Raw genomic sequence first — 24,557 nt, forward strand, 5'->3', positions numbered from 1 at the left:
CCTTAGAAAGCCTTGGCAAGATGGCCAGGCAAGGTGGGAGGGAGACGAGGGACCATTTCCCCCTCCCCTTTTAGGGGGTTAAATTTTTGCAAGCTATTCACATCTGCCGGCAAAGAAAGGCTGCTGGCATTTCGGACACAAAGGGGCGGCATTCAACCACCTTCTGAGTGCTGTCTTGCTGGGCCAGCTGCAGCACAGCCAGGTCAGCCCAGGGACCCCCATGCAATGGGGGGGGGTTGCTCTTTTCCTGGGGTTCTCAGGCCCAGCTTTCCTGCTGCTTCCTTGCACCCAAGTCCGCCTATTCTTGCGACAGTTGCGTAAAAGTCGCTCTGCTCCAAGCGCACCTCGCGTCCACCCTGATGGGCTGGTGGGCTGGTCACTCACCCGTATCCCGCCAGGAAGCCCAGGCTGGGGGGGCTGACTTTGTCGCTGAAGATGACCATGGGCAGGATGTGGCAGTCCGCCTGACAGTCGGCCAGCTGGATCATCCACCACTCCAGGAAACTGGTGCTGCTGTTCCCGGGCCGGACCTGCTGCTGCTTCAGCTGCACATCCACATCCAGGTAGCTGTCTTCTCCGTCTGGAAGAGGAGATGGGGAGAGGGAAGAAGGCGCTGGAAAAGGGACCATCCTGCTTCTAGAGAGAGACGCCCATCCAGGCGCTGGGAATGCTCTTCCTCACCAGTTGCTCCCCATTTCTTTAGAGTCCTCCCAGCCCCGGTTGCTCTGTTTAGCAGTGGCATCAAAGATGTATCTGTGCATTCAACTTTTTTAATTCCTTCTGCAGTTTTTACTGTGGCTTCAAACTATGTGCCACCAAAATTCAGGAACAAAATTCCTGACTTTGCACACTAATTTCAGAATTTTGTTTCAAAGACAAGCAGGAAAGCAGAGATGGAAGGCAAGCCACACTGCCGAGCCAAAAATGTCTGTGGCATGATTTTGGCCTTTTTAGGGACGGGGAAATGGAGCCATTTGCCTCCTGTTCCTGATCCCACCTTAAAAAGCCAGAAAAGTGCCTGGCTGTTCTTGTGATGGCATGTGGGCATTTCTGCTGGTGAGGGAGGGGGGAACAAGTTCTGGCCCCCGGATTCTTTTCTAATGAGCACCAGGAACCCACGTCAACTCAGCGAGAGGAACTGGGGGAATTAAATGGTTAGCAGTGAGTCTGTAAAATAGTTTCTGTCCGGTGTCCTCACCTGGGAGCAGGGCCTCAACCGGGTCTGCCTCGGGGCCACTGGGTGCCCGTATGTAGGGTGGGAAGAGGTGGGGTATCCGCCTGGAACAAGGACAAAACGCAGCAAGATAAAGCAGCCGGAAAACAGAGGCAGCGTTTGCAGATGGGTGAAGCCACTCTGCGCTTCAGGCTTTGCCGGGTGTTAATTTAGAGCCCTGCAATTGGGGGCCCCTTTCCCCACCTTGCTGACCCCCTTGGCCATGGGTGCCTTGCTGGAAGGGGTGGAGGAGGGACTCACACAGGGGCATGTGGGGTGCCCTGCAGCATTCCAGCCAAATTTTGCCTCACGAGACTCTTCTGGTTCAGGTCCATGGTGTGCTTCTGAGTAGTGTATTCCGTTTTCCCTCCTTTGCTGAGATCCCTGACGACGGAGGAGGAGGAGGAGGAGGAGGAAGGAAAGGAATTTTAGGATCAAGGGGAAATGGAAGAAAAGGCAGGAGGAGGATCCCCACTCTGGTCTCAGATCCCTTCGTCACCTCTCTCCGTCCATGCACCTCTTTTGCACCCACAGCCCCCTAAGCCAGGATCTCCAACCTTGGCAACTTTATGACTTGTGGACTTTAACTTTCAGAATTCCAGTCCACAAGTCTTAAAGCTGCCAAGGGGGAGACCCCTGTCCTAAGCCTTAAAATGCTGGAAGAATAAATCTTTGGAGCTCCACAGGGTTTTTCCAGGCAAACCTCACAAAGCCAAAGGGGCCATCCATGGTTAAAGCAGGCAGAGAACTGTGCTGCAAGGGAAGGTTTCCGGCCTTGGTCTGAAATACCTTTGAAAGTTCCAGGTGAAGCGCAGAGTGATGTCCGAGGAGCCGTTGTGCAGCTCCTGCCAGAGCTGCTCACGGCTGGGGGGGCTGATACTCCACAGGGATCCGGAGCTGCCCTCGATGCGGGCCCAGGCGACGTCCTCGTAGCCATACTGGGTGATGAACTGCATGGCTAGCTGCAGGGAGCAGAGAGTCCCAGGTCAGCAGGGGCCTCCCCATTCAGGCCAAGCCCACCATGGCGGGACGTCCTTCTATTTTAATGGGTGGGGGAGAGATGCCAGTCCCCCCACCCACTTGAATGAGGGGATCCCCCTTCCTGCCGTAATGTCCGGCTAGGACTCACCGGCTGCCGTTCAAACTTATTGGTCAACTGTTCGTAGTTCTGGGGGGTGAAAGGCTGGATGGACTGCTGCTGGGCGCTCATGGTGAAGAGGGGCTGGAGAAAGAAGGGGGAGAGATGGAGGAGATCCAGTTTCAGGGACACCATCAATCCTGATCCATCCTACACACACTCCATTTCAATAGAACAGGTCTGATAGCTGCCACAGGGGGACCATCAACGGAGAGAAGCCCCCAAGATACAGAGGAGCTGGGAGTGATTCAACCTGCCCAATCTATGGGTCCCTTTGGGTGCCAGACGTTGGCAAGGCCCCTGGGCTGCGACTGCTGTAATAGCTAAGCCCATCTGTCCCTGAAAGCTGACATGGGCCATTATAATGTCCAGCCAGCATGGCTAACCAGGAGGGATGCTGGGAGTTGTGGTCCATCAGCATCTGGCAATTGGGCGGCCTGTTGTTTTGCTTCTCCGCAAGGCAGTTCCTCTTACCTCGTAGCCCCCCAACTTCAGGGTAACAGTGACATCGATGGGGTGGTTGACCACACCCACCACCGAGCGCACGAGGGACATGAAGAGCAGTGGGAACCAGATGATGCAGATGAGGAAGAGGATGATGAGGCCTCCCATGCCGTATTTGACGATCTTCTTCTTTTTCTGACCCTTGGGTTGTGGGTATTTCTGCAGGGAGAGAGGGGAGCTAACGGGTCAGCTCATGGAACCCTACGTGTTCTCCAAAAAGCCCCTTGCCTCCCTTTCAGTTGAGTTGGGCTACAACTATTATCTTACTGAAGGCCCATCTTGCTCACTAAGACTACAGGAATTGTCTTGGGGATGAAACCCTCGAGAAGACTCTTGGAGACCCAGCTCCACCATGCTTCCTCCCCTTCTGTGGAGGCCCACCTTTTCCATCTCACGATTGCACTTGATGATGAAGATGTTGGCATAGATATCTTCCACACACATCCAGTCGGAGAGGGACAGAGTGGTGTCCGTCCAGACCCAGTCCATGACAGCTCGCAACTCCACCAAGAAAGGCACCAGGCGAAACCTGTGGAGCCAAGAGATTTATCTTCCGATCCTCCAGGGGTGGATTCTGATTGACCCTGGACAATTCTGCAGAAACCTATGTCACCACTTTCCCCCAACCATCATGGTGCATGGAGCTTACTATGATGCATGGTAAAGAAATGGGGTACCAGACGTAGAGACACATGGAGACATAGGACGTGGTGGAACCCCCCAAGAAAGGTTTGCATGTTCTACTTTGCTGCAAAGCGTTCTAGTTTCCCCAAAAAGGGCCCTGCTGTCTGTCTGCCTCTGCTTAAAGGACCCCATATCAGGCTCTACTTCTCCCAGCAGCCCCCTCCCCTATTTTGCCAGGGGCTCAGCTGTTACCCTTGGAAGAGGAAGAGGTTCAGATGGTTGTATTTCTTGGTGAGGAAGTTCCCCAAGATGCGGGTGGGGTAACCGCAGCGAATCTGGTAGGCAGAGAGGCCGAAGTAGATGCACTTCACAAAGTACCACAGCTGGGCCACCGTATTCTGGCTGAACTTCCTGGGGAGGGAGATCAAGGATGAACCTTAGAGGAACCGGCCCAAGTCAGGACAGGGGGAAGCAAAGAGACAGCCACGCACCTCTCTGTGACGGCAGGTAGAATGAAGAACATCCAGATGTGAATGCCAAAGACCAAGATGAACTGGAAGATGAGTTTGCCCAGGACGCTCTTGCGCAGGTAGAGTGCCCGGTCAACGACCATGGTGGAGAACTGAATCAGAAGCATCACCAGGAACGCCTGGGGCACCTGGTCTTCGGAGAGCGAGGACGTGATGTCGGCTGCAGCCGAGTGTTTCTGCAGGGGAAGAGAAGCTCAGGGAGGAGGGACTGGCAAACAGAGATACACCTCTTCCCCTCCCCCAATTTCCCTAGGAGATGCTCCACTCCTGTCCAGGGACCCCCAAGCATAGCACTATCCCTCTTTTAAAGGGGGCGGAGGTAGCAACCCTGTGCTGAATTTCAGAGACACTTGGAATTTGTCACTCTATTTCATCCAAACTTAGCAAGAGCAAAAGGGAGGGTGGTCTCCAGGCAGCAGATAAACCCACTGGGGACCCCTGCTCCATCCTCTCCTTCTCTTTGTCCCTCCCTCTGCCCTGGCGTACCTTGAGGCCAAAAGCTCTACTAGAATAGTCCAAAGAGCACCTGCTAGATGCTGGTGCTCTAGATATGACTACAACTCCCAGGATTCCCAGCAGTTGACTAAGACTTCTGGGAAGCACCACCCCAACAAAATCACCGGTAATAGCTTGAGGAAAGCTACAAATACCCAGTGGCACAGCCAGACTTACTCCAAAGGCCCAGAAGCCGAAGATGATGATGATGAAGTCTACCACATCAGCCAGGAACATGAGGGCGTAGACGTCCGTGGCAGCACGGCACTTGCTGTGCAGGATGTCCTGGAAGAACTGGCATGCTGGCTGGAGCGTGCGCTCTGTTCTGGAGGAAGAGGGTTGAGTGAGGCTCTGTGTGTGTGTGTGTGTGTGTGTGTGTGTGTGTGTGTGTGTGCGCGCTTTCTCCAGGTTGCCCAGTGCAGAATTGCCAATGGCTGGAAAGTTCGGACTCAAGTCACCTCTGTAGGGTGCAAGAAGGGGCCCAGCCAGAGTCACAGCCCGGCAGGAAAGAGAAGGCGGGTTTACACACAGGCTGCACACTGTGCTGAGCCATAAGCACAATGATTGTAGAGCAGCAGGGACCTTGTTGGAGAGATGCCGGAAGGGAGGCCTAGGAAAAAGGGGCTGACGTGTGTTTTAAGTCCAGAGCAATGAGATTCTATTGGGAAGAGGCTCAGTAGACACCCCCCCCCCATTCACTGAGGGGCAGCCCAGCACAATCCGACTTCCAAGGTTCTGTTCTTAGAGCCCATCTCCATCGAGCAGCCTTCGCTTTTGCTGTGGAATGGATTTCCCTGCCTGGTCCATCTAATAGCGATGACAATGGCTGAACACAACGCATGAACCTGCCACAGCCGAACCTTCCATGGGAGGAAGACCCCAAACGGGACAACCAATTTTTCTTGGTTCACACAAAGATTGTTGCCTGCCCCTCCTCTCCCACCACCAGCCCAGTTTCCCATCACTTACGCAGAAGCAAAGAAGTGCTTCACTTGGCGTTTGGCAGCTTTCATCTTTTCTCGGGATGCCCCTGACTTCTTCTTCTTCTTCTCCTCCTCCTCTTCCTCCACCACCTTCTCCTCTCCTTCCTGCTCCTGGATCTCTGGGGCTTGGAAAAGGAGGAGCGGGGTGAACTCTTGGCCAATCTCTGCCTTCTCTCACTGATGGGCTTCAGCCAGGGAGCCTCGACAACAGAGTCCCTCGTCCCCCTCACCCCTCCTATCCTCCTGGGTTCATCCCAGCCAGCAGATCCAGCCAAAGGAACACTCTTTGGCACAGGGTCTACCAGGGTGGGGGTCCTCTCAGTTCACCTGTGTCCTCTAACGGGACCCAGAGGGCCATATAAACCAATGGAATTGATACAATTATTGAATTAAGTAAATAAATTCAATGTGCCGCCCTCCCACTTTTCAGCTCCTTCTGCAGCAGCCATTAGTTACCTTCCTCCCTTTGCTGGTCCAGGGATTTGCTCAGTTGCTTCTTCTTTTCCTTTTTCTTTCTGAACCGTGAGCGGATGCCCTTCTGCACCTCCGGCTCCGTCTTCTCCTCCATCACCACCACATTCTCTGCCTCGGGGCTGGCCGATGCCGAAGGCTCTGGCTCCTCCTTTTCTTTGGCCGCATCTGGCGATTCTTCTGTCTCCGGCTGAGGTTTGGCCAGCAGGTCTTCCTCGTGATCCCAGAGGCCGTAGCTCTGGAGAGGACAACTCGTTCAGGAAGGGTGTGCTGCAGCTGTGCTGCAGACACAGCGAAGCATGGGAGAAACCAGTCTAAGCCACCCCAGCTGCAACTCTTGCTGTGACTCCCAGCAACTCCCCAAATCTCAGGTTCTTTGCCAGTTGTCCCTCGGCCTCATCCAAGGTTGCTCTCCCAGCCCGGCTGGGAATTCGGGCCTCTCTTTCCAGAGCCCGGTTCCTTCTTACCAGCAGCAGGGAACGGTGGAAGAAGAGCACCAAGAGCTGGATCAGGTCATATTTGATGTAGTTGTCGGTCTTCTCAATGCCCAGGATGCGAGGTGCAAAGAAAGGCTTCCCCTCATAGCGCACCATGGTGGTGTAGCTGTTCCAGGGGAAGAAGCCGAACTGGAAAAGGTACTTGAGAACCACCATCACCTGTGCAAGAAGAATCCAGGGGAAAAGAAGAAATCTAGAGCAAGAGCAAAGGTTTGGTTCTCCGGCATTTGATTTTCTACCAGAAGGCTCTTCTCACAAGGAAGGATGAAAGGCAACCTCTTTCCTCATTGCAGTATCTGAAACCCAACCGCTAAAGATAAGTTGCCTCTGACTATGGAGGCTCAACTCTCAACCATCATAATGAGTCCAGAGCATGGGCTAAACTCAGCCAGGCTCTTCAGCCCTTGTGGCCAACCTTGGTCTCTCCTGAACAGGCCCTTCCGGACTTGGCAAAGCCGCAAAGGAAGTTCCTACTGAATGTGGAGCTGCCTCCTTCTTCTGGGGGCAGCTCTGCTTTGTTCTTCCCTGACACCACGGAGTACCCTAAGCCAGAGTCCCTCAAGCCAGCCCCCTCTGGTGTGCCATGGTGGGCTCCAGTTCTTGCTGGTAGGGGAATAGAGGCAGTCCAACATACCAGGCGGGCACCCAGTGAGAGAAAATCTGCCCAGAGTTTCCCAACAGTGGCAATTTCCAAGGAAATGGATTTCAACTCCCAGAATTCCACACCCAGCATAGCCATTGCTGAGAATTCTGGGAGTTGAAGTCCATTCACCTACAGTTTGCCAAGCTGGGAAAGGCTGCGCTAAGCCGTTTCTCCCCATCAAAATTAGCTTTAAAGACTTCCTCCACCCCCAGCTGAAGAAGGGTCCCACCTCCGTGTAGACGATGGCTGTCATCCAGAAGGACTTGCTGGGCCGTGGGATGGAGAGCATGGCCCACAGGAAGATGAGGATGGGCAGGATGATCGAGATGACTGAGGCCGTGACCATGTTGTTGAGGATGATGATGAAGTAACAGAGCAGGTCCGAATGGCCGGCCACAAAGTGGTAACAGGCCACCAGCAGCTGCACAAAGCGGTTTTGGGAGCGGTAGAACTGCTCGGATTCCTCCAGCTCTTCGAAAGAGACATATCTGGAAGACCAAAGGGACCAGTGGGGGGGGGGGGAGCAGGTAGAGAAAGCTACGACGGGGAGCAAAGTTCCTCCAAGCTGGAATCACCACACCCACCACCATCCATGTTTCACTGAGCTTCTGCATGCATTATGCTGAGCCTGCAACTCCCACAATCCTCCACTCTGCCTGGGAATTCTGGGAGTTGAAGTCCCAACATGTTGGATGACAGAAATACTGTTTTTATACTCATTCCCCTTCGTCTATCGAAGATGTTCCAGGGATCGACAACTGAATCATCCATCCTTTGATGGAATAACAGTTCTGGAATTCCTACGTATCTTCTGGAGAAGGGTTCTCCAACCTTGGCAACTTTAAGACTTGTGAACTTCAACTCCCAGAATTCCCCAGCCAGCTAAACTGGGACCTCCGTGTCAACTTTGGAAGTTGTAGATCTTTAACCGGGTGATGTTAATGGAAGCGTCTGCCTTGGCACACGGGACCCTAAGAAGCCAAGATAAGTGTGGTGCCCTTCCTTGCCCAAGGCAGTACCTGTTCAGTAGCAATTCACTGGCGGTTCTGGGGCGACTCTTAGCACAAGCCAGCAGCTCCTGGGAATTGCTGGGAAGGAGTCCTGCGTTGTCTGGAAGATCCACAGCTGGAATTTGCTCCTCGCTGGCGCTTCGAGAGTTGTAGCCGGTGCTGTCAGCACTGAAAACCTCTGCCCCGTCGCAGCCACTGTGGAAGCATAAAGGGGTTACACAGCCTCTCCCAACAGGAATTTGACTGAATTCACCTTATTTCCCAGTTCACACGTCTGTCCCAAAGGTGCTTTTCCAAAAGGCAACTGAATTTCCTTGGGTTTTTTCCCTTGCTTCTCATCTAAGAAGCCTCTTCAGTTCGTTTCTCATCCAAGCTTCTTGGACGAGAAGCAAAAAGTTTTCAAGGAAAAAAAACAAAGTCCAGTTGCCTTTCAGAAAAGTACTTTTGGGACAACCATGACGTGGATGATTGAGAATCTCCATAGACATTCGCACAACACGCTACACCCGAAGAAAACTAACTGCACCAGCTGGTACTCCTAACATCAGAGCCACTAAGAAAATTAACTCTGCCTGAAACTGCTCAAGTTTGGTGTGCTGTGCAAGTCCGCTGCTGGATGGGCTCTAAAGAGGTCATCCAACCCCATCTCAAGCAGTACAAGAGGCTGAACTGCCAACTTCGTAGCAGATGGCTGTCAGGAGCCTCCAGGGAAGGAAGGGCATCCACCACCCAGGGGCTATCGCAGCAGCTGCCCCGGAGCAGGGCTGCAAGATGGTGGAGGGGAAAAGGATGATGAGGATGATAAGTGGTGGAGGAGAAGAAAGCCTCAAGGCTTTCAAGGGCCACCTCCAAGACAGGATCCTTGTCCTGCTTTCTGTTCCTGGGAAGGTAGCCCTGTTATCCTTCCTTCCTCAACTCCTGGGCCTCACAGGGAGCAGGCGCAGACTCTGGGCCCACAACCCCATGTAGGCAGAGCTGCCCCAGTCCTTGCTTTCCGGCTTCCCCTCCCCGGCCCCATATGCACCTGCCTGGAAGCCATGCTGTTGGGCGATACTGCTGCCGTCCCGGGCAAGGCCGTGTCCTGCGAGGTGTTGTCGGCTGGTGGGGGCAGCTGGTATAACCTGTCCAGGATGCCCCTTTGGACCTCCTCTGCCTGCGTGGACAGGACAGGAATGGGTCTTCTGGAGCAAGCCAAGTTCCCCTCCAACCCAGCCCCAGCCTGGCTGACAGGCGCTCACCTGATCCAGCTGCTGGGTGAGCACAAACCTCTCCAGGCCCAGGATGGTGGAGAGATGCTCATGGTCCTTGGTGAGGGCCCTCAGCCACCGGGTCAAGCCGTCCACCGTGGCCTGGCACAGCACCCACAGGAAGCGCAGGACATTCAGCACCCGCTGCAGAACGTTGCTCTTCCCTGAGAAAAGAGCAGCCTGGGTAACTCGCAATATCTCCAGGCAGAAAAGGGAGCCCATAATAGAACTGATCTTTACATCTGGTTTTCAGGAAATTGCTCCAAAGTGAAAGATAGGTTTGCTCCAAGACCATGGCGTTCACTTCATGACCAGTGCAAAAAAGGTTGTAAAATTGGAGCTGTGGAATCCACATTCCCGCATCTTAAAATAGCTGAGGTTGAGAAACCTTGTCCTATGGGGCCAAAGGTGCAGGCATTCCAGCCTTGCCTTCCAGCTACCTGGGCTTGTCTCCTCCTCTTCCTCTTCCTCCTCCTTCTGGCTGCATCTCTCATCTGGCAACTGACCTGGCGGAGCCTCCTCTTTGGTCTCCTCGCCTGCAAGAGGGAGAGCTGGTGAAACCAACGGACTGTGTTCAGCTGGACACCCCATGGCCACCAATGTCCTGAAAGCTAGGTTTGGAAAAATGGTCTCACCTGGAGAAGAGGTGCTTTCGGCTGGATCCGCCTCCTGTTCCTCTTTCTCCTGGCACCGTTGCTTACGCAGGACAGTCTTTGTGCTGGTGACCCAGGCCTGGTAGGCCAGCTGGACCCAGAAGACAAAAAGAGAGACTGAGTCTGCCTCCTTCAACTGCTGGAGAACATCCCAGAAGCAGGAGGTCCCCCACCAGGAGAACCATCTCAGGACATCACAAGGTGGGCAGGGTTGGGGAAAGACAACCCTGAGATTCCAAATGTTTTGAGGACAACTCCACAATCCCTTGCCAGGCGTGGTGTTGGCTGAGGACGATTGGATGGCACAGGGCTTCCTGCCTGAAGGATGTTTGCCAAGGAACAACTCAAGCAGGTGGAATGAGAAGACACAGCCACCTTGAGCATGTGCAGAGGGCATTCTTATTAATATATGGCATTCATGCAGCAGCCCATCACTGCCTGGGGAGCAGGAAAATTGTCTTTGAAAAAGACGGATAGATTTATTAATCCAGCAGCTGTGAGCCCAACTACAAAGGAACTAGGAAGGTTTTGTACCTAGCATTTGTTTTATAATAATTTATATTTTCTATAAATTCATCTCAGGCAGTCAGTAATACCTGTGCTCCCACCTGCCCAAGGCCTTGTAGGGGCAAATCTCCTACCCCCGTCCTCACCTGGAAGGCGCTCTGCTTTGGGGGCTTCGGATCTTCCACAGGTGACTCCTCATCCTCTTCGCTGTCCGTCTCAAACAAGAAGTAATCCCCCGAGTGCAGCACTAGGAGCCCCACAGCAAAAGTCAGTCAGTGCCCTCCTCCTCCTTCCCCCCTCCTCAACAGCCCCACATGGGTTGGGGAAGGCCACGGCTCCCTCGAGAACAGAGACATGCAGGAAAAGTGACAGAAAGACAAGAGTGCCTCTAGGCATGTGCAGAGAAGGGCCACTCTAGAGGTCAAGGACAGGAAACGAGGGCAGCAAAGACCGCAAGAGCCCCGTTCAGAGGAGCTGAGCCTCCATGCCCACAAGGACTGTCTGCTTTCAACAAGGGGCTCTTCTCAGATCTGGGTCTACCTCCAGATCAAGGCCACAGTGCGGGTGACCAGCCAGAGCCTCTGGGCAAAAGGCTGGTTTGGACTTGGCTCTTCCAGGGTGGAGAGTCAAAACAGACCGAACCAACTCCAGAGACGCTTCCCCCACTGGCCATCTTACAGAATTCTCCTTTCAGCTCTTTTGCGGCGGTTGTGGATTTTGGATTTGATGCTTTGGGGCGTTCGTTGGCACCTTGGCCATTGGGAAACTGCCTTGATCTGCTTTGTCAATAAGGCAAGACACTGCAGGCCCTAAAATGGCGTTTCTCAACCTTGGCAGCTTGAAGATGGGTGGACTTCAACTCCCAGAACCCCCCCAGCCAGCACGGGAGTTAAAGTCCGCCCATCTTCAAGCTGCCAAGGTTGAGAAGTAGTGCTCTAAATGCAAGGGCAAATGGGGCTTGCAAATGAATCCTCCCACCCGCCAGTAAAACCCAGTGAGCCCCAAGGATGTTCCTGGGCGGGAGGGCAATTCCTGTGGCTGGATCTCCAAGGGAATTCGAGTGAGCAGAGGGGAAGATTCTTCCCAAGGGGAGTCGGCTCCCGCTGCCCCATTCTGTTCGTGCAAACATATTACCCCTGTAATGGCCCTGCCTCCCCCGGCAGCCTCCGTCCACCCGAGAAGGAAGGGCTACTTCCTCTGGGGAGAGTACAGCAGGCGATGTGGGGCTGCCCTCCACAGAATGTGGCTTTCCTTAGAGGGAAGAAAAGAAAAGCAGAGAAAGTCAAAAAGATGCAGACGTTTCCCAGGCAACAAAAACATGCAGAGATTACCACCACCCGCCCAAGCAGGGATGAGCAGCAATGGAGGAGGAGGAGAAGAGCCCCCAGCTGTCCACGCAGCATCTCAGTGGGGTTTCTGGCAACCTACTCTGACTAGGACTGCATGGGTGCCATGTGGGTGGCTTGGTTGGCACCTAGCTGGCCCAGTTTCCCTTCTTTAGTGAGGGTTCCTATTCTGTAGGAATCTTGGCTGGCTGAGGAATTCTGGGAGTTGAAGTCCACAAGTCTTAAAGTTGCCAAGATTGGAGACCCCTGCTGTAGGGTAAGAATCAGATTTCTCTCTCTCTCTCTCTCTCTGTGGAAGTTCATTCTGGTCCACCAGGCAGAGTTCACATCACACAATAAAGTATTATCTCTTAACCCTGGAGTCCTTAAGATGTACGGACTTCAGTTCCCAGAATTCCCAGCTGCCCAGGTTGAGAAACACTGCACTACAGGACAATGCTCACTAAACACTCCAAAAGGGAGATTATCTGTAGCATGCATTGCCAAAGCAAACGAGCCTTTCACAGCAAGTTCTGGTGGTCCAGCTCAGCCAACATGCCCAAGGCAGGTGTAGGGGGCAGTGGGAGTGTCCTGGATGGATGGAGGCACAGACGTAATGGGAGAAAATGTTTCAGATGAGCCCCATCCTATTTTAGATAAAGGCAGGGGAAACACATTCTGACTTGCAGGATTCTGCTACTATAGCTTTACAATAAGAATAGGACTGATCTACATGGTATTGGCATCTTAGTCTGCTCTACCTAGTTGGGCTGACAAATAAGCAATGATCCAGGCCCATTTTGTGCTCCACCGATCTATATGCTACAAGCAAGTCATGATTTAATCTCAGTGGATCAAGTAAGGCCCAGCTGGCTAAGCCACACCGAAAACAAGCCACAGGATGTGAACCAGCTGTTTAGCTTCCAGAAAACCCACCAAATAAGTCAGGACCGAGTCTGGGATCTGCACGCAGTTCAGGGCCTGAACTGGGCCTCCTTGTAAGGTCTCAGCTATGGTCCCCACGGGTTCCCTGGAACGAGCAGCCAGGGTTCTGATGCCTGATGAGGCCTGCAGCTGCAGCGGCCTCTGGAAGGACCCAGGCAGCAAGAGACTCCGTAAGGCAGCCCATGCAAGAGATAGGCGGAAGACCCTGGAAGAGAGACAGGCCCATCCAGAGAGAGGCATGCAGAGTGAATTGAGATGGGTTGAGGTTGATGGGTGGAGATGACACCATGGTTAGCAATTGCAATGGCCTCTACCGGCAGAGCCAGCAGGATGAACCAGGGTTAGTATGTCCGCCAGCCCTGAGGCTGGGCTGTACCTGTGGCGTGATCCAACCACGGGCGCCACCAGCGCTTCCTTTGCTGGCCAGGGTCCTTCTTGGCACCTGAGGCTGTGGAACAGGGTACAAAGGCAGGTGAGGGACACGGGAAGGGCCGGAGGGGCTGGCCGTGGACAAGGCCGGCCGAGCCTGAACAAGCAGCTGCTCCATCTCCTAATGCCCACTGATGCCTTCCACGAGCCCAGGCCCAAACGGTCTCCATCCCAGGCCTTCTCTGTAGGCAACCCATAACCTCTCGGGGGCAAAAGCCATGCCTGCTCCATGCGGTTGCCAGTGGGCGAAAGGAGAGCGCCCCCCACTCTTCATGGAGACCAAGCAGGGTGTAATCAAAGGCTACGTGGTGGTTGCAGGCAGGGAGAACCCAAATCCTGGGGGTGGGGGGGCGGGTGGGACTTGCAAGGATAAAGGAAGACCCACATCCTCCCCCCTCAGTCTTCCATGGGTCCAAATGGCATCTAAAGTCACACTTCCCGGCGTCTCCCGTGAGGAGAATGGCTGCTTTTGTAAAATCTGCTGCCTGGAACAATGGCTTGACATCGATGTGACGTGGGTGTCCACCAGTGAAACTGTACTGTGGAACAGGCCACTGCAGGAGATCTGCTGCCCTTGGGCAATGCCAAGCCATGGACTTCCTAGAGGTTTTCCAGAAATGCTCCCCAGCCCGGCCCTGAAACTCCCTTCACACCTGGCGTGGCTGCCTCCGTGGCCTCTTCCGAGTCTCTGGCCAGCTGTCCCTGGTGATACTTCTCCTGCTTGGCTCGAATCCGTTGCATCCTGTGGGCAGAGGGCAGGAGCTGGGCAGTGGCCCAGATCTTTCATCTCCCCATGCCATCATCCATCCTGGATCCTCTTTTGCCTGCACCTCAAGTAAGTTCTCTGGGTCCCAGAAGCCAAAGTCGGTGGCTCAGTCCTGCAAGACCCTTCCTCCCTGCCCCACCCTGCCAAGGCTGGACTGGCAGCCTCCTCCTGGCATTTTCTCAGCCCTGCCTGAAGGACCCAGCTTGGTCCTGGGAAGTCCATCCACCAGGGCAGAAGCTTCACCTCTGAGCACCGTCAGGGGCTTTGAGCCCCCCACAGCCCTGATTCCCATCTGCAGATCCTTCAGAGATCCTTGATTCCCCCTGGAATCCATCTCCATCTCAAGTCCCAGGAGGGCCGGTGTGGGGGGTCAAATCAACAAAAACGAAATCCACTTCTCGCTCCAGAGAAGGCCATCTCCCACCCCAGCCCTGAAAGCTGGATAAACTCCTGGGCCCCCTCCTGGCTGGGCGTCTTCCTCTCCTTCCCCTCCCATGAAACTCACTGCCGCTTAAGTTGGACCAAGGATTTCTTTTCAGCCTGGTGGTGGGCGGTCATCTGCTTGATCATCCTGGCTTTGAAGAGGGCGAAGCCCCTGCAGAGACACAAACCAGGATCCATGAATGTCAGGAAGAGCCCTGCAGAGCCACGTTCCTGACTTCCAGGCACATAAACGGGCCAGAGGCCTCAGCAACCAGGGCCCCGTTCACCCCAATCTACGTGCAGGATGACAATATAGAATATAGTCCTCGACTTACGACTGTAATCGAGCCTGCAATTATGGTTGTCAGTCATGACGGTCATGAAGTGGGTCAACAGGTGACCACTCCCAATGTTACAATCCTTTTTGTGGCGGTCATTAAGTGAACACCGTGGCTATTAAGTAATCCCATTGTTTTGGGATTACTGGGATGGGTGCTTTTTTTTTTTTTGCTGGAAAGTGGATTTTACACTCTGCATCTCCGGATGAGCAAAGCTCAGCACTGCCTGACAGACGCCTCCTTCTCCAGCGGCCCTTCGCCCCAGCCCCTCCCCGCCCACCTGGAGGCCTGCAGGGCTGAGGCCTTGAGGTCGGCCCAGACGTGCAGGAAGTAGCAGCTGAGGAAGACTCTGCGCTGGAGGAGCAGGAAGATGAAGCAGATGCTGTCCCAGATGATGCCGGCTTCCTCCACAGGCAGCGCGCAGTCCTGGCTCTTGTCCACATCCTTGGCTGGCAAAGAAGGGAGGAGGGAGGGGCTCAGACGGGGAGCAGAGCAGGAGGGCCCCCCGGATTGTCCCCCCAGCTGCCTTCCCTCAGTGGGGACTCTGGGCTCTCCCACATTCCCAGCCCCCAGAGGAGAGGAGTTTCTCTCTCTTTGTTCCGCTCAAATGGACACCTCTGTTCAAGCTCAGCAGGTGACAAGGGTCATCTGGGGGCAAAATGCCTCTTTTCTTTCAAATCTATCTGCTTGTGATTGAGGACACCCATCCGCTCAAACTGACTGGAAGTAACAGGAGCCGCAATGAAAGGTCAGGTTTCAGGTGTTGTTTATGCAACACATTAAATGATAACCTTGGGTAAACATGCCAAAAAGGCTATCTATAGAATATGGAGCCAAAGTAAACCTAATCATGTTTGGCTAAATGTAGTTGGTTGAGTCTCATCCAACCTGCCCAAAGCGAGTTCCGTCTTGGCCTTTCTCTCAAGTCTTTTTAAGTCTACGAGCAACTTCTGGAGTCCCCCAACTATCCCTGGGTCAAAGCAACAGGAAGCGGACAGGACTTTGGTCGCTTCAGTGACAGTTGGGTGTTGCTGTGAAGACGTCGTGAATCCTCAGTGGAGAAACAGCATAGCTACGGGACCCTTCTGTTCCTGCTGTTTTTCCAGACTCCAGACCCACCACCAGAACTGGGGAAAGGAAGCTCTTGCGTCCCCTCCCGGCTGCTTGGATGCCAACAGAAGATACTCACGGTCATAGTAACCCTTGACGGTGCAGGCCAGGCTGAAGAGCTGAATGACCCAACAGAAGTTGTTCTGCATTTGCTGGACGAAGACGCAGGAGAGGAGCTGGCAGAAACAGAAAGGGAGTCACACCCCACCTAAAAGGGGTTGTCTGCATTCAGACCAAAGACCCGTATTTTGTATACAGAAAAAATCTGGATCCACCGTTTTGAAACGAACGACTCGGACTTGACATCTTTAGTCTGAGAGACGGAGGGGTTTGTAGGGAACCTGAGCCTTACCGAGAGCATATTCTTGGCAATGATCACCGTCACGTTGTAGAGAATCAGGCAGTCCCACAGGATCAGGCGGGCACGCAGGGACCAGCGCAACATGGCGGTGCCAAAGAGCAGCAGGTAGAAGCAGGCCATCAGGTAGCCCAGGCCGAAGATGCTGATGCGATTGGCCCCAGCGATGAAGACAACGACCAAGACCAACCAGAAGAGGTAGCGGAAGACACACACCTTGACAATGTCTAGGTAGGACCTGGCAAGCGGGAAAAAGGGAAAGGAAAAACTGAGAAGAAGAAGAAGAGTCTAGCGGAATCGAATCAAGAATCCCACAAAAATCACTGAATCTTTGGTGGATCTCAGTTGATTTAATCCCAGTTGTAAGGGATCTAAATGCAGTGCTGGTTCAAACACCCTTTCTTATCCTTAACTAGGACAAATCATCCTCGTTACCATGAAGTGAGCCAGGAAACGCCACCCAGGGGCAAAACATGGCTAATAGTAGCCCGGGTAGGGGACTGTTCTGCTCTCACCTGCAGTTGACAAAATTGGGCACAGGGTTTGGCTGCCCCTGCAGGGGCTCCAGCATCTCCCGGTTGTCACCAGCCAATTGCACCCATTCTTCCGTTTTCTCATTGACAAAAACTTTCCACTGCTGAGATGCGCAGAGGAGCAAGAGGAAGTCACCTGTGGGAAGCGATGATTATTTTTAATGCCCATCACACCAAAAGATACGGGAAAGCAGAGGTGGCTGTGGGAAGCAGAAATGCCTCCCCTTCTGGAGAGAAGGAAGAGCCCACTAGCGAGTCACCTCCCATCTCAAGGGATGTGGCCCAATTTTGGTGTGTGTGTGTGTGTGTGTGTGTGTGTGTGTGTGTGTGTGTGTGTGTGAGAGAGAGAGAGAGAGAGAGAGAGAGAGAGAGAGAGAGAGAGAGAGAGAGAGAGAGAGAGAGAGAGAGAGAATCACAGACTATATTTAAGATCTGAAGGACATCTTTAAGGGCAACTGTCCTAGATGCCCAACTGTCACTGGGGCAAGGGGCAAGATTCACAAGGGCTTTAACCTTCCTCTCAGGAGCTCTCCCTGGTGCTGAATTTGGCTCATTCCTGAATTCAGGCTGAGGCTCAATGGATCAAAGAGGAAGGTTTTAATGACTCCAATCAAGTGGCAAAATATTACACCCTTTCCAAATTCACTTCCAAATTGGGACACTCTATGACTTATCTTGCCACTAATGACTACATAGTGTAAGAACAGCCATGTGGGTGGGGGTGGGGTATTGGGTTTGAGGATTTATTCCTATAAGCCTCCCGGAGTCATTGTGAGTGAATTGGACAGGTATGTAAATTTCTTTAATATTTTTTTTTTAAAGCAATTCTCTTCCACCAGATTTTCCAACCCAGCAGGGCTGTTTCCAGGTACTCACTCATGAGATTGATCGAATTGGGTTTCATGAAGAAGTCGGGGAAGTACATCCATTTGATGAGAACGGAGGTAATGGGAAGGTTGGGGCTCCACCTCCAGGGATAATCTAGACAGGTAAGAAGAGGAAACATGGCATCTTGGGAAAAGCAGCTGGTTCTGGAGCCCTGCAGGCCTCCCTGTCACATTTCAAGACCTCCCCTCTCCAAAGCTTTTCCTTTTTAAAAGGAAGAGAGTGTGAACAGACAAGCACTGTGCTGACAGTGTGTCTTTCATCAGCAGCAAGTGATAATCTTCCCCTCCAGGGAGTTTTACAATTCTCACTTAAAGCCTAATTGATCACCATCACTGCATCTTGGCACAGGAGAGCCAATAATTTAACCAAGAACCGCTCCCACTGTCTGTCCTGGCTCTCTCACTTCCCACGTTCTGCTCAAGGAGGAGAAAACGCTTCCTGTGTCTACATCTCTCCATTATGCAGAATTTGGTCAATTTCTAGTATCCCTAAGTCAGCTCTTTCCTAGCTTAAAATTCCCAGATATTGCAAGCCTCTCTCAGGAGAGAACTGCCCACTGGATGTTTGGGATGATCTTTTTTCTGGTTAAACGATGCCCTCGTGACACAAGGATCAGATCGTTCTGGTTAAACGATGCCCTCGTGACACGAGGATCAGAACGGCACTTGGGATGTAGTTGCACTTGGCTTTCTGTGCGTTTTACAGAAGCAACTTGTAATGACCTCCATCAATGGGGATGGAGGAGGAGCAGAAAGGACGCCAAGCACTGGTTCTACTTGGAAAGGAAGACTGCAGCAATACTTGGCTGGCTCCCTAGGTTGGAGTCTCACCAGTGCAGAGAACTGGAGGAATCCCAACACAGAGAAGGTACTGGAAGATGAAGAAGAGAGCCAGGAAGAGACAGTACTTGGACCAGAGCTTGGCAATGGCTTGACGCCGCCTCCGGGTCAGGATGACAACCAACCAGCATCCATGGAAGATCACCATGAAGTTCATGCGCTGGCCAATCACGTTCACTGTCACTAGAAAGCAAATCTGAGGAAAGAGAAGGGAAAGAAGTCAAGGAAGAGGATGCATTGGAAAACTTTGGTCTGGTGACATCTTGGGAGATGAACGAGAAATCTCTGCTCTGACATCAAGGATTGTTCCAAGATTTAAGAAGCTTTGGCCAAATACCACACCTCTTTCTTTTATTCATTACTGCAAAAGCTCCACCCCTTTTTCATATGCCTTGATATTTTTGCTCCCGACACTCCTGATGTCTTATCATACTGGCCAAACTTTTACTTCTTCATTGTGCGCAACTTAGCTAGCATCTTCTCTTCAGTCCAGCCAGCAGAGTCCAGCTCACCTCAAGGCCAAACTTGTAGAAGAAGTAGTTGATGAAGTACTTGATACAGTTTAGCAAGCCTTGATCTAGGCTCTGACGTGTTGCATCTTCAAAGACGGTCTGGGTGAGTGGAGGCGCCAGCTGGTGTTTCTTGCGATAGTATTCCTGGCATCGATACACCACCGCTTCAAAAACCAGCAGGACTAGAACCTGCAGATGGTTCTGAAGAGGAAGAGGAAGATGAGCCAAGGACAGGAAAGAGAGACCACCTCGCCTTAGTATCAAATAGATTCCCTTCCAGACATGATGGGCTCCAACTTCCTTCAGGGCTGGAGGGACCTGCTAAGAGAGAACAGCTGCTACGCACCTGGATGTAACCCAGGCTGGGGTATCCCTTGCGAATACCAAACCAATTGGCCGGGTCAACAGGACCTTGGTAGAGGGTAGAATTGCCAATCTCCTCTGGCTGGAGGTTGGTCGCATTGAGCAGAGGCTAGAGGGAAAAAAGGAATTATACTGTAATGCAACACATCGGAAGATGTTATGCCGTCAACAGCATTCACAATTCTTCTCGGGAGATTAGGATAGAGTATAAACTCTTGATCTGATCATCAGCCTGGTGACCACTATTTTTTCCCCTTCCCTCTCTATTTCTGGAACTGTTTCCCATGCATACATCCTGAGGCACTTCCCTCTCCCCCCATTTCTGGGTCTAAGGTGGGGGGCGCATTTACCAAGCTGCAGTTTTTGTCGTAGTCTTGTGGGTTGACGATCTTCAACTGGTACAGCATCTTGCAGACGATGATGATGCAGGCCCAGATGGTGGAGAGGCAGGAGGCCATGTGGCAGAAGCGGCTGTAGGGCACCGCAAAGGCCCACAGCACCACCAGCAGCAAGTTCATCACCGACACCTGGGGAAGGGAGAGGACGAGAGGATGCACACAACAGCTGGAACTCTGGGTTGTGCAGGGGAGGCCAGCAGACAGGCGTTCTGATGAGTTGACCGACCTTCCTTTAATTTTAAAAAACAGAGTCCCTCACAGGGCAGAAAAGGGCTGGGAAGCTTATCCTGGTGCTGAAGGATGTGTCCAGGTAAGACTCTTGCAGCCTCAAAGGTGATTTGGGGCCCCGCATGGCCCATACCTTTGCCTACAACCAGTTACCACCTCTGTGGGCCAAAGCAGATCCTTCGCCTTTCCTTGCTATCTCACCTCAATGACCAAAACATGTTTAGTGTGGAGATAGCTTGGAGATTCCCTGATGCACAAAATACTGCAGGTGTTAAATTCCTGGGAGGAACCACTTTTCAGGCTGCCTCTCCTCTATCTTACAGGCACCTGTGGCTTCCTGAGCTGCCACTTTAAAGGCCAAATGGTTTGATACCCGGGGGACTCCTTGCCTAAATCAAGCCCCACCCTCGGCCGTCAGCAGCTTCCCTCCCGGGTTCAGTCATTGTTTTAGGGCTCACCTCCTGCAAAGCAACCCATATGATGTACAGAGCCACCAACTTCAAAATGTGCAGCTCCAGCAGGCGCAGGACAAAGACCTGGATGCAGCTGAGGATGTCTGAGAAGCTCCTCCCCAACACCGAGAGACGCTGCAGCACCAGGCCCCACTTGCTGGGTACACCGTCTGTGGGAGACAAAGGAGGAGGAGGAGGAGGAGGAGGCAGAGTTGGGAATATTTAGACTCCATCAAGTCTGGTTCTTTAGAAGGCTTTGCCCTCCCCAACGACTCCAATGAAAGATAGAGCCTGCTTGAAATGAAATAACTCTCCATTTGAAGGGAAATCAGTTTATGTTCAGCAGGTTTAGTTCTCTTCCTGGATGGTGGAGATGGAACTAATCACCTGGAAGGGGGTGAGGAACAGGACGAAGAGGCTCTCTCCAGAAGGTTCACCCTCCAGGAAGACAATGTGTTGAACATCAACTGATTTTTCTTTTAATGGAGAGTTATTCAAGTAGGCCTTCTTCTTCAGCTTTCTCCCCTTACCTTCAGAAGAGGCATCAACATCGTCATTTGGCTCAGGGTTTTCAGCCTGGAGCAGCTCCTGGCTTCCACTAATCTCTCCCTTCCTAAAATCAAGAAGAACACCAGCAGGACTCAGAGTCGCAAGCCTCTTTGGGACTGGAATGACAAGATTTGGGCAGTGGCCAAGACTTCCTTCCTTCTCTTCCAACCAGCACATTCGTTAAAAGCTGGCTCAGGAAGCCGGGACCTCCCCGCCTGAAAGCAACGGACATACCCTGGTGAGATGACACGCTCCAGATCGGTGATGCGCATGAATGGTCGGTGGAAGTAGTGGAGCTGAAGGATGCAGGCCAGCAGGAAGAAGCCTGGGATGAAGATGCTGGAGAAGAGCTCTGAGACACTGAACTGCTCCAAGCCAAGGTCACCCAGTCTGGATAAAGAGGAAGGAAGGAAGGATCTTCTGAGTCTTTAGGTCAAACTGAGCTGATTTTGACCAGACAGGACCTGACCCATGTGCAATCATCTACTGAACTGACAAATCAATTTGAAAGCATTCAATTCATTCAAATCTCTTAAGTTGAACTGAGCGTCTCAACGGTCTACCTGGGAAGAGGAGAGCGTTTTGATCTCCTTGAAACCAACAAGCGATCTATCTCAACCTATCCACTGACTTAGAAGATCCCAGACCAGGTAAGGAGCCCTCATCCACAGATCCATAGGGCTTGGGGCTGCAAAGCTGTGACTCCACTCACTGTTCATCGGTCAAATGGGTGAAGTTCCTCCAGTACATGGGGAAGTCCTCGAACTGGAAGGTGTAAACAGCTATAAGGACCAGCATGGTGTAAGCAACCACAAACCACCAGAAGGGCTTCAGGAGTTTCCGCCAGAGATCGTAGTAAACCTGCAGAAGACATTGGGGGTAGATAAAGAGAAGCGTCGTTTTCACACAGTGGTATATTTCATCCACTCCAACTTGTTGTACTTGTTCAGGAGACCCAAGAGGTATCTTAGAACAGGTACGAAGATGGCTACCCCATCTGATGAATGGACTTTGTTCACATTGCAGGACTTCTGTTTCAGAGTTAAGGTAGAAGTGCTTGGGGAAAATTCTCTTCTTCCCCAATTCCCAGAAGGCTAATAGATGGACCAGTCTGGCTTGAAAGCCACAATGACTGGGAACACTAGGGACAAATCAGTTTTCTTCTCCTTCGTTGCACCCTTGTCCTTTTCAGTCCCTTAATCTCTAAAAATCCCAGCATTGCTCTGCTCCAAGGCCAACTAGTCACCTGGAAGAGGGTGAGGAACAGGAGGAAGAGGAACATGTAGACAATTTTGTAGACCACCAGCCGTCCAGCAAAGCTGACCACAATGAACATGCCCGCACAGACTAAGATCCAGAATTTGGCGTAGAAGCCCTTCACATAGTTGCCCAGGACCTCCAGGACATCATGCTTGGGGTCTGGTTCTGCAGCAAAGAAGAGGGGAACAGAAAAGTGGGGTTCAGAATGAACAGGATCCCAGTGCAGAATTCAACCCTGATTCAAACAGAAAGGGCTGTAGCCCAGCTGACTCATCAGGCCCAATTGGAAAGCGATGCACTGAGTTTAGGCTTAGTGAGTTTTGGGAACCCAGGCCATTGCAGCTTATTCCACAAATGTTGGCTTGCACACCTCCTGAAGTTAGGTTGGCGTAGTCCTGAAGACCATTCTTGCCCTCCAGGGCAAGTTAAGACAAGGTTTGGAAATCATCTGGACAGAATTCTTTCCAAATCCAAATATTGGGTTGCCAAGAGGTCACCAATAAAACACTCCCAAATGCAAAAATACAGCAGGATATCCATTTAGCAGGTAAAATGGATGGGGAGGGGCTTTAAGTCCCACTAAGGTCAGGTTTTTAAAAGTTAAAATATGTATTATTCTTTAGTGGATCTGCTTCTCAGCCCCGTTTTCAGAGCCTCGGAACTCACCTGCCTCGATAACTGTCACTTCCATCAGGGGGGAAGAAAGAGGTTTCTTTTTCAGCAGCTTCTCCTTCACAAATTGTCGCACCAGAAGCCAAAAGGTCAAGGTATAAAGGAGCTGTGGGGTAGAAGCAGTGGAGAAAGGGAGGTCAGAGCATCTGGGCCAAGCCCTGGACCAAAAGAAGTGGGCCAGGCCTCAGGAGGCAGGAAGGGCTGCAGGTTAAAACTTAAACAGCAAAGTTGAAAGAGCTACGTTTCCCCCCAAGCAGTGTTTCTCAAAGTGCAGTCCGAGGACTCCTGGAAGACACCCCCCACCAAGTCCCTCCTAAGGGTCCCTGAAATCAAAATTATTTGCCAGCCTGGACTGAAAAATAATACAATATTAAAATTTGTGTACTTATCACCTTTTCATACTTTTTTCTTTTTTTAAAATTGCACTGCCTTTCCTCCCATAAAAAAACTCCCCAATAAAAAATTATTTTAAAAAAAGAAAGTGCACGCAGAGAAAGCCAGCGTCCTTCATTCTTGTACTTTGTCATGAAACTGGATGTCATTTTTAGTCATGCACACCAGCAACTTTCGGGCTGGGGAATTCGAGCATTGAAGTCCCCGTGTCTTAAAGCACGCTGGCTGGGGAATTCTATAGCAGTTGAAAAAAGTCAACAACTTAAAGTTGCTTTGGTTAAGAAACACTGGTGAACATCACAACTTTGTGCCGAGGGTGCACGATTCCCCCAGACAGCAGACAGAGCTGCTTTGGAGCCCCACCTTCTAGCAAAGAATCAGCTGAGAAAGAAAGAAAGAAAGAAAAAGAAAGAAAGAAAGAAAGAGACAGGAGGAAGAAAAACCAATATGGCAATAAAAGAAGAATCGAAACCAATGCTGACATCCACGTAGGTCGAACCGGGCTCAGGGGTTGATCCTACCTTAGCCCCCAGGTCCAGGCAGGGGTACGGAGGCCGCACCAGCCCCAGCTGCTCCAGGGGCATGAAGCCAACCTTGGTGGGCAGCTCGGGCTCCAGGTCCATCCCCCAGACATACTGCAGGCTGCACAGAGCGATGCCGTAGAGAAGGATGAAGGGTGAGCAGAGCATGGCCAAGTGGTGCCTGTTGCGCACCATCCAGATGAGGCACGCCCAGAGCAACAGCACGAAGGTCAGCCAGCTGTGGTAGGTGATGCTCCACACCTGGAAAGAACCCCAGAGTGAGCAGGCTGGGAGGTGCTTCTCTTTTTATAGGTGCACAACTATACTAGACCAGAATGAGGTGTTTTGTCAAGAAGGTGAGTGGCCACGGCTGGCCCACCTCAGACCACTGGGATTGGGGATGGTGTCCCTCCCTTCAAAAAGATTAAATATTTGCTGCCAGGGCTTTTCTTTCGTTTCCATGACATCGTCTGCTGCTCCCCCCCCCCGGGATTTCCCACTTGCTCACCATCATGGCAATGAGGGCGCAAACGTAGCTCTGCTTCATGACAACGTGGCCCAAGGAATGAAGCAGCTGCATCTTCTCCTGGGGACGTTTCTGTTTCCGGAGGGCTGCAGAGGGGGGATTCTTTTAGAGCAGGGTCCAGACCGCCCCCACACCCTCCAAACTCCCGATTTAAGGGCAGGGAGAGCAACCGCAGGGGAGTCTTGCTGCGGCCTCCTTGTTGTGGTAATACAAT

General features: G+C 52.2%; 1 protein-coding gene across 1 annotated transcript in view; it reads right to left on the reverse strand.

Moving 5' to 3' along the window:
- The window catches only part of PIEZO1 (piezo type mechanosensitive ion channel component 1 (Er blood group)), a 55,143-nt gene that overhangs the window by 985 nt on the left and 29,601 nt on the right, over positions 1-24,557 (reverse strand). Inside the window, exons 11-51 of the mRNA XM_070953053.1 lie at positions 24,326-24,429; positions 23,818-24,078; positions 22,898-23,009; positions 22,218-22,396; positions 21,684-21,832; positions 21,206-21,361; positions 20,953-21,035; positions 20,429-20,592; positions 19,695-19,871; positions 19,328-19,453; positions 18,982-19,182; positions 18,461-18,665; positions 17,619-17,723; positions 16,725-16,878; positions 16,204-16,447; positions 15,931-16,027; positions 15,022-15,190; positions 14,486-14,575; positions 13,868-13,956; positions 13,162-13,233; positions 11,650-11,766; positions 10,662-10,762; positions 9,991-10,099; positions 9,796-9,891; positions 9,347-9,519; positions 9,137-9,261; positions 8,118-8,303; positions 7,328-7,586; positions 6,426-6,614; positions 5,944-6,196; positions 5,474-5,612; positions 4,682-4,829; positions 3,971-4,185; positions 3,732-3,890; positions 3,237-3,384; positions 2,826-3,014; positions 2,343-2,435; positions 2,003-2,175; positions 1,475-1,597; positions 1,199-1,278; positions 385-580 (exon numbers count right to left, since the gene is read on the reverse strand). Coding sequence (XP_070809154.1) covers positions 385-580; positions 1,199-1,278; positions 1,475-1,597; positions 2,003-2,175; positions 2,343-2,435; positions 2,826-3,014; positions 3,237-3,384; positions 3,732-3,890; positions 3,971-4,185; positions 4,682-4,829; positions 5,474-5,612; positions 5,944-6,196; positions 6,426-6,614; positions 7,328-7,586; positions 8,118-8,303; positions 9,137-9,261; positions 9,347-9,519; positions 9,796-9,891; positions 9,991-10,099; positions 10,662-10,762; positions 11,650-11,766; positions 13,162-13,233; positions 13,868-13,956; positions 14,486-14,575; positions 15,022-15,190; positions 15,931-16,027; positions 16,204-16,447; positions 16,725-16,878; positions 17,619-17,723; positions 18,461-18,665; positions 18,982-19,182; positions 19,328-19,453; positions 19,695-19,871; positions 20,429-20,592; positions 20,953-21,035; positions 21,206-21,361; positions 21,684-21,832; positions 22,218-22,396; positions 22,898-23,009; positions 23,818-24,078; positions 24,326-24,429 — 6,208 coding nt within the window. The remainder of the gene's footprint in view (positions 1-384; positions 581-1,198; positions 1,279-1,474; positions 1,598-2,002; positions 2,176-2,342; positions 2,436-2,825; positions 3,015-3,236; positions 3,385-3,731; positions 3,891-3,970; positions 4,186-4,681; positions 4,830-5,473; positions 5,613-5,943; positions 6,197-6,425; positions 6,615-7,327; positions 7,587-8,117; positions 8,304-9,136; positions 9,262-9,346; positions 9,520-9,795; positions 9,892-9,990; positions 10,100-10,661; positions 10,763-11,649; positions 11,767-13,161; positions 13,234-13,867; positions 13,957-14,485; positions 14,576-15,021; positions 15,191-15,930; positions 16,028-16,203; positions 16,448-16,724; positions 16,879-17,618; positions 17,724-18,460; positions 18,666-18,981; positions 19,183-19,327; positions 19,454-19,694; positions 19,872-20,428; positions 20,593-20,952; positions 21,036-21,205; positions 21,362-21,683; positions 21,833-22,217; positions 22,397-22,897; positions 23,010-23,817; positions 24,079-24,325; positions 24,430-24,557) is intronic.

Source organism: Pituophis catenifer, unplaced genomic scaffold (assembly GCF_029215685.1).
Source record: "Pituophis catenifer annectens isolate HBS135680 unplaced genomic scaffold, rPitCat1.0.hap2 SCAF_13, whole genome shotgun sequence".
Classification (NCBI taxonomy): Eukaryota; Metazoa; Chordata; class Lepidosauria; order Squamata; family Colubridae; genus Pituophis; species Pituophis catenifer.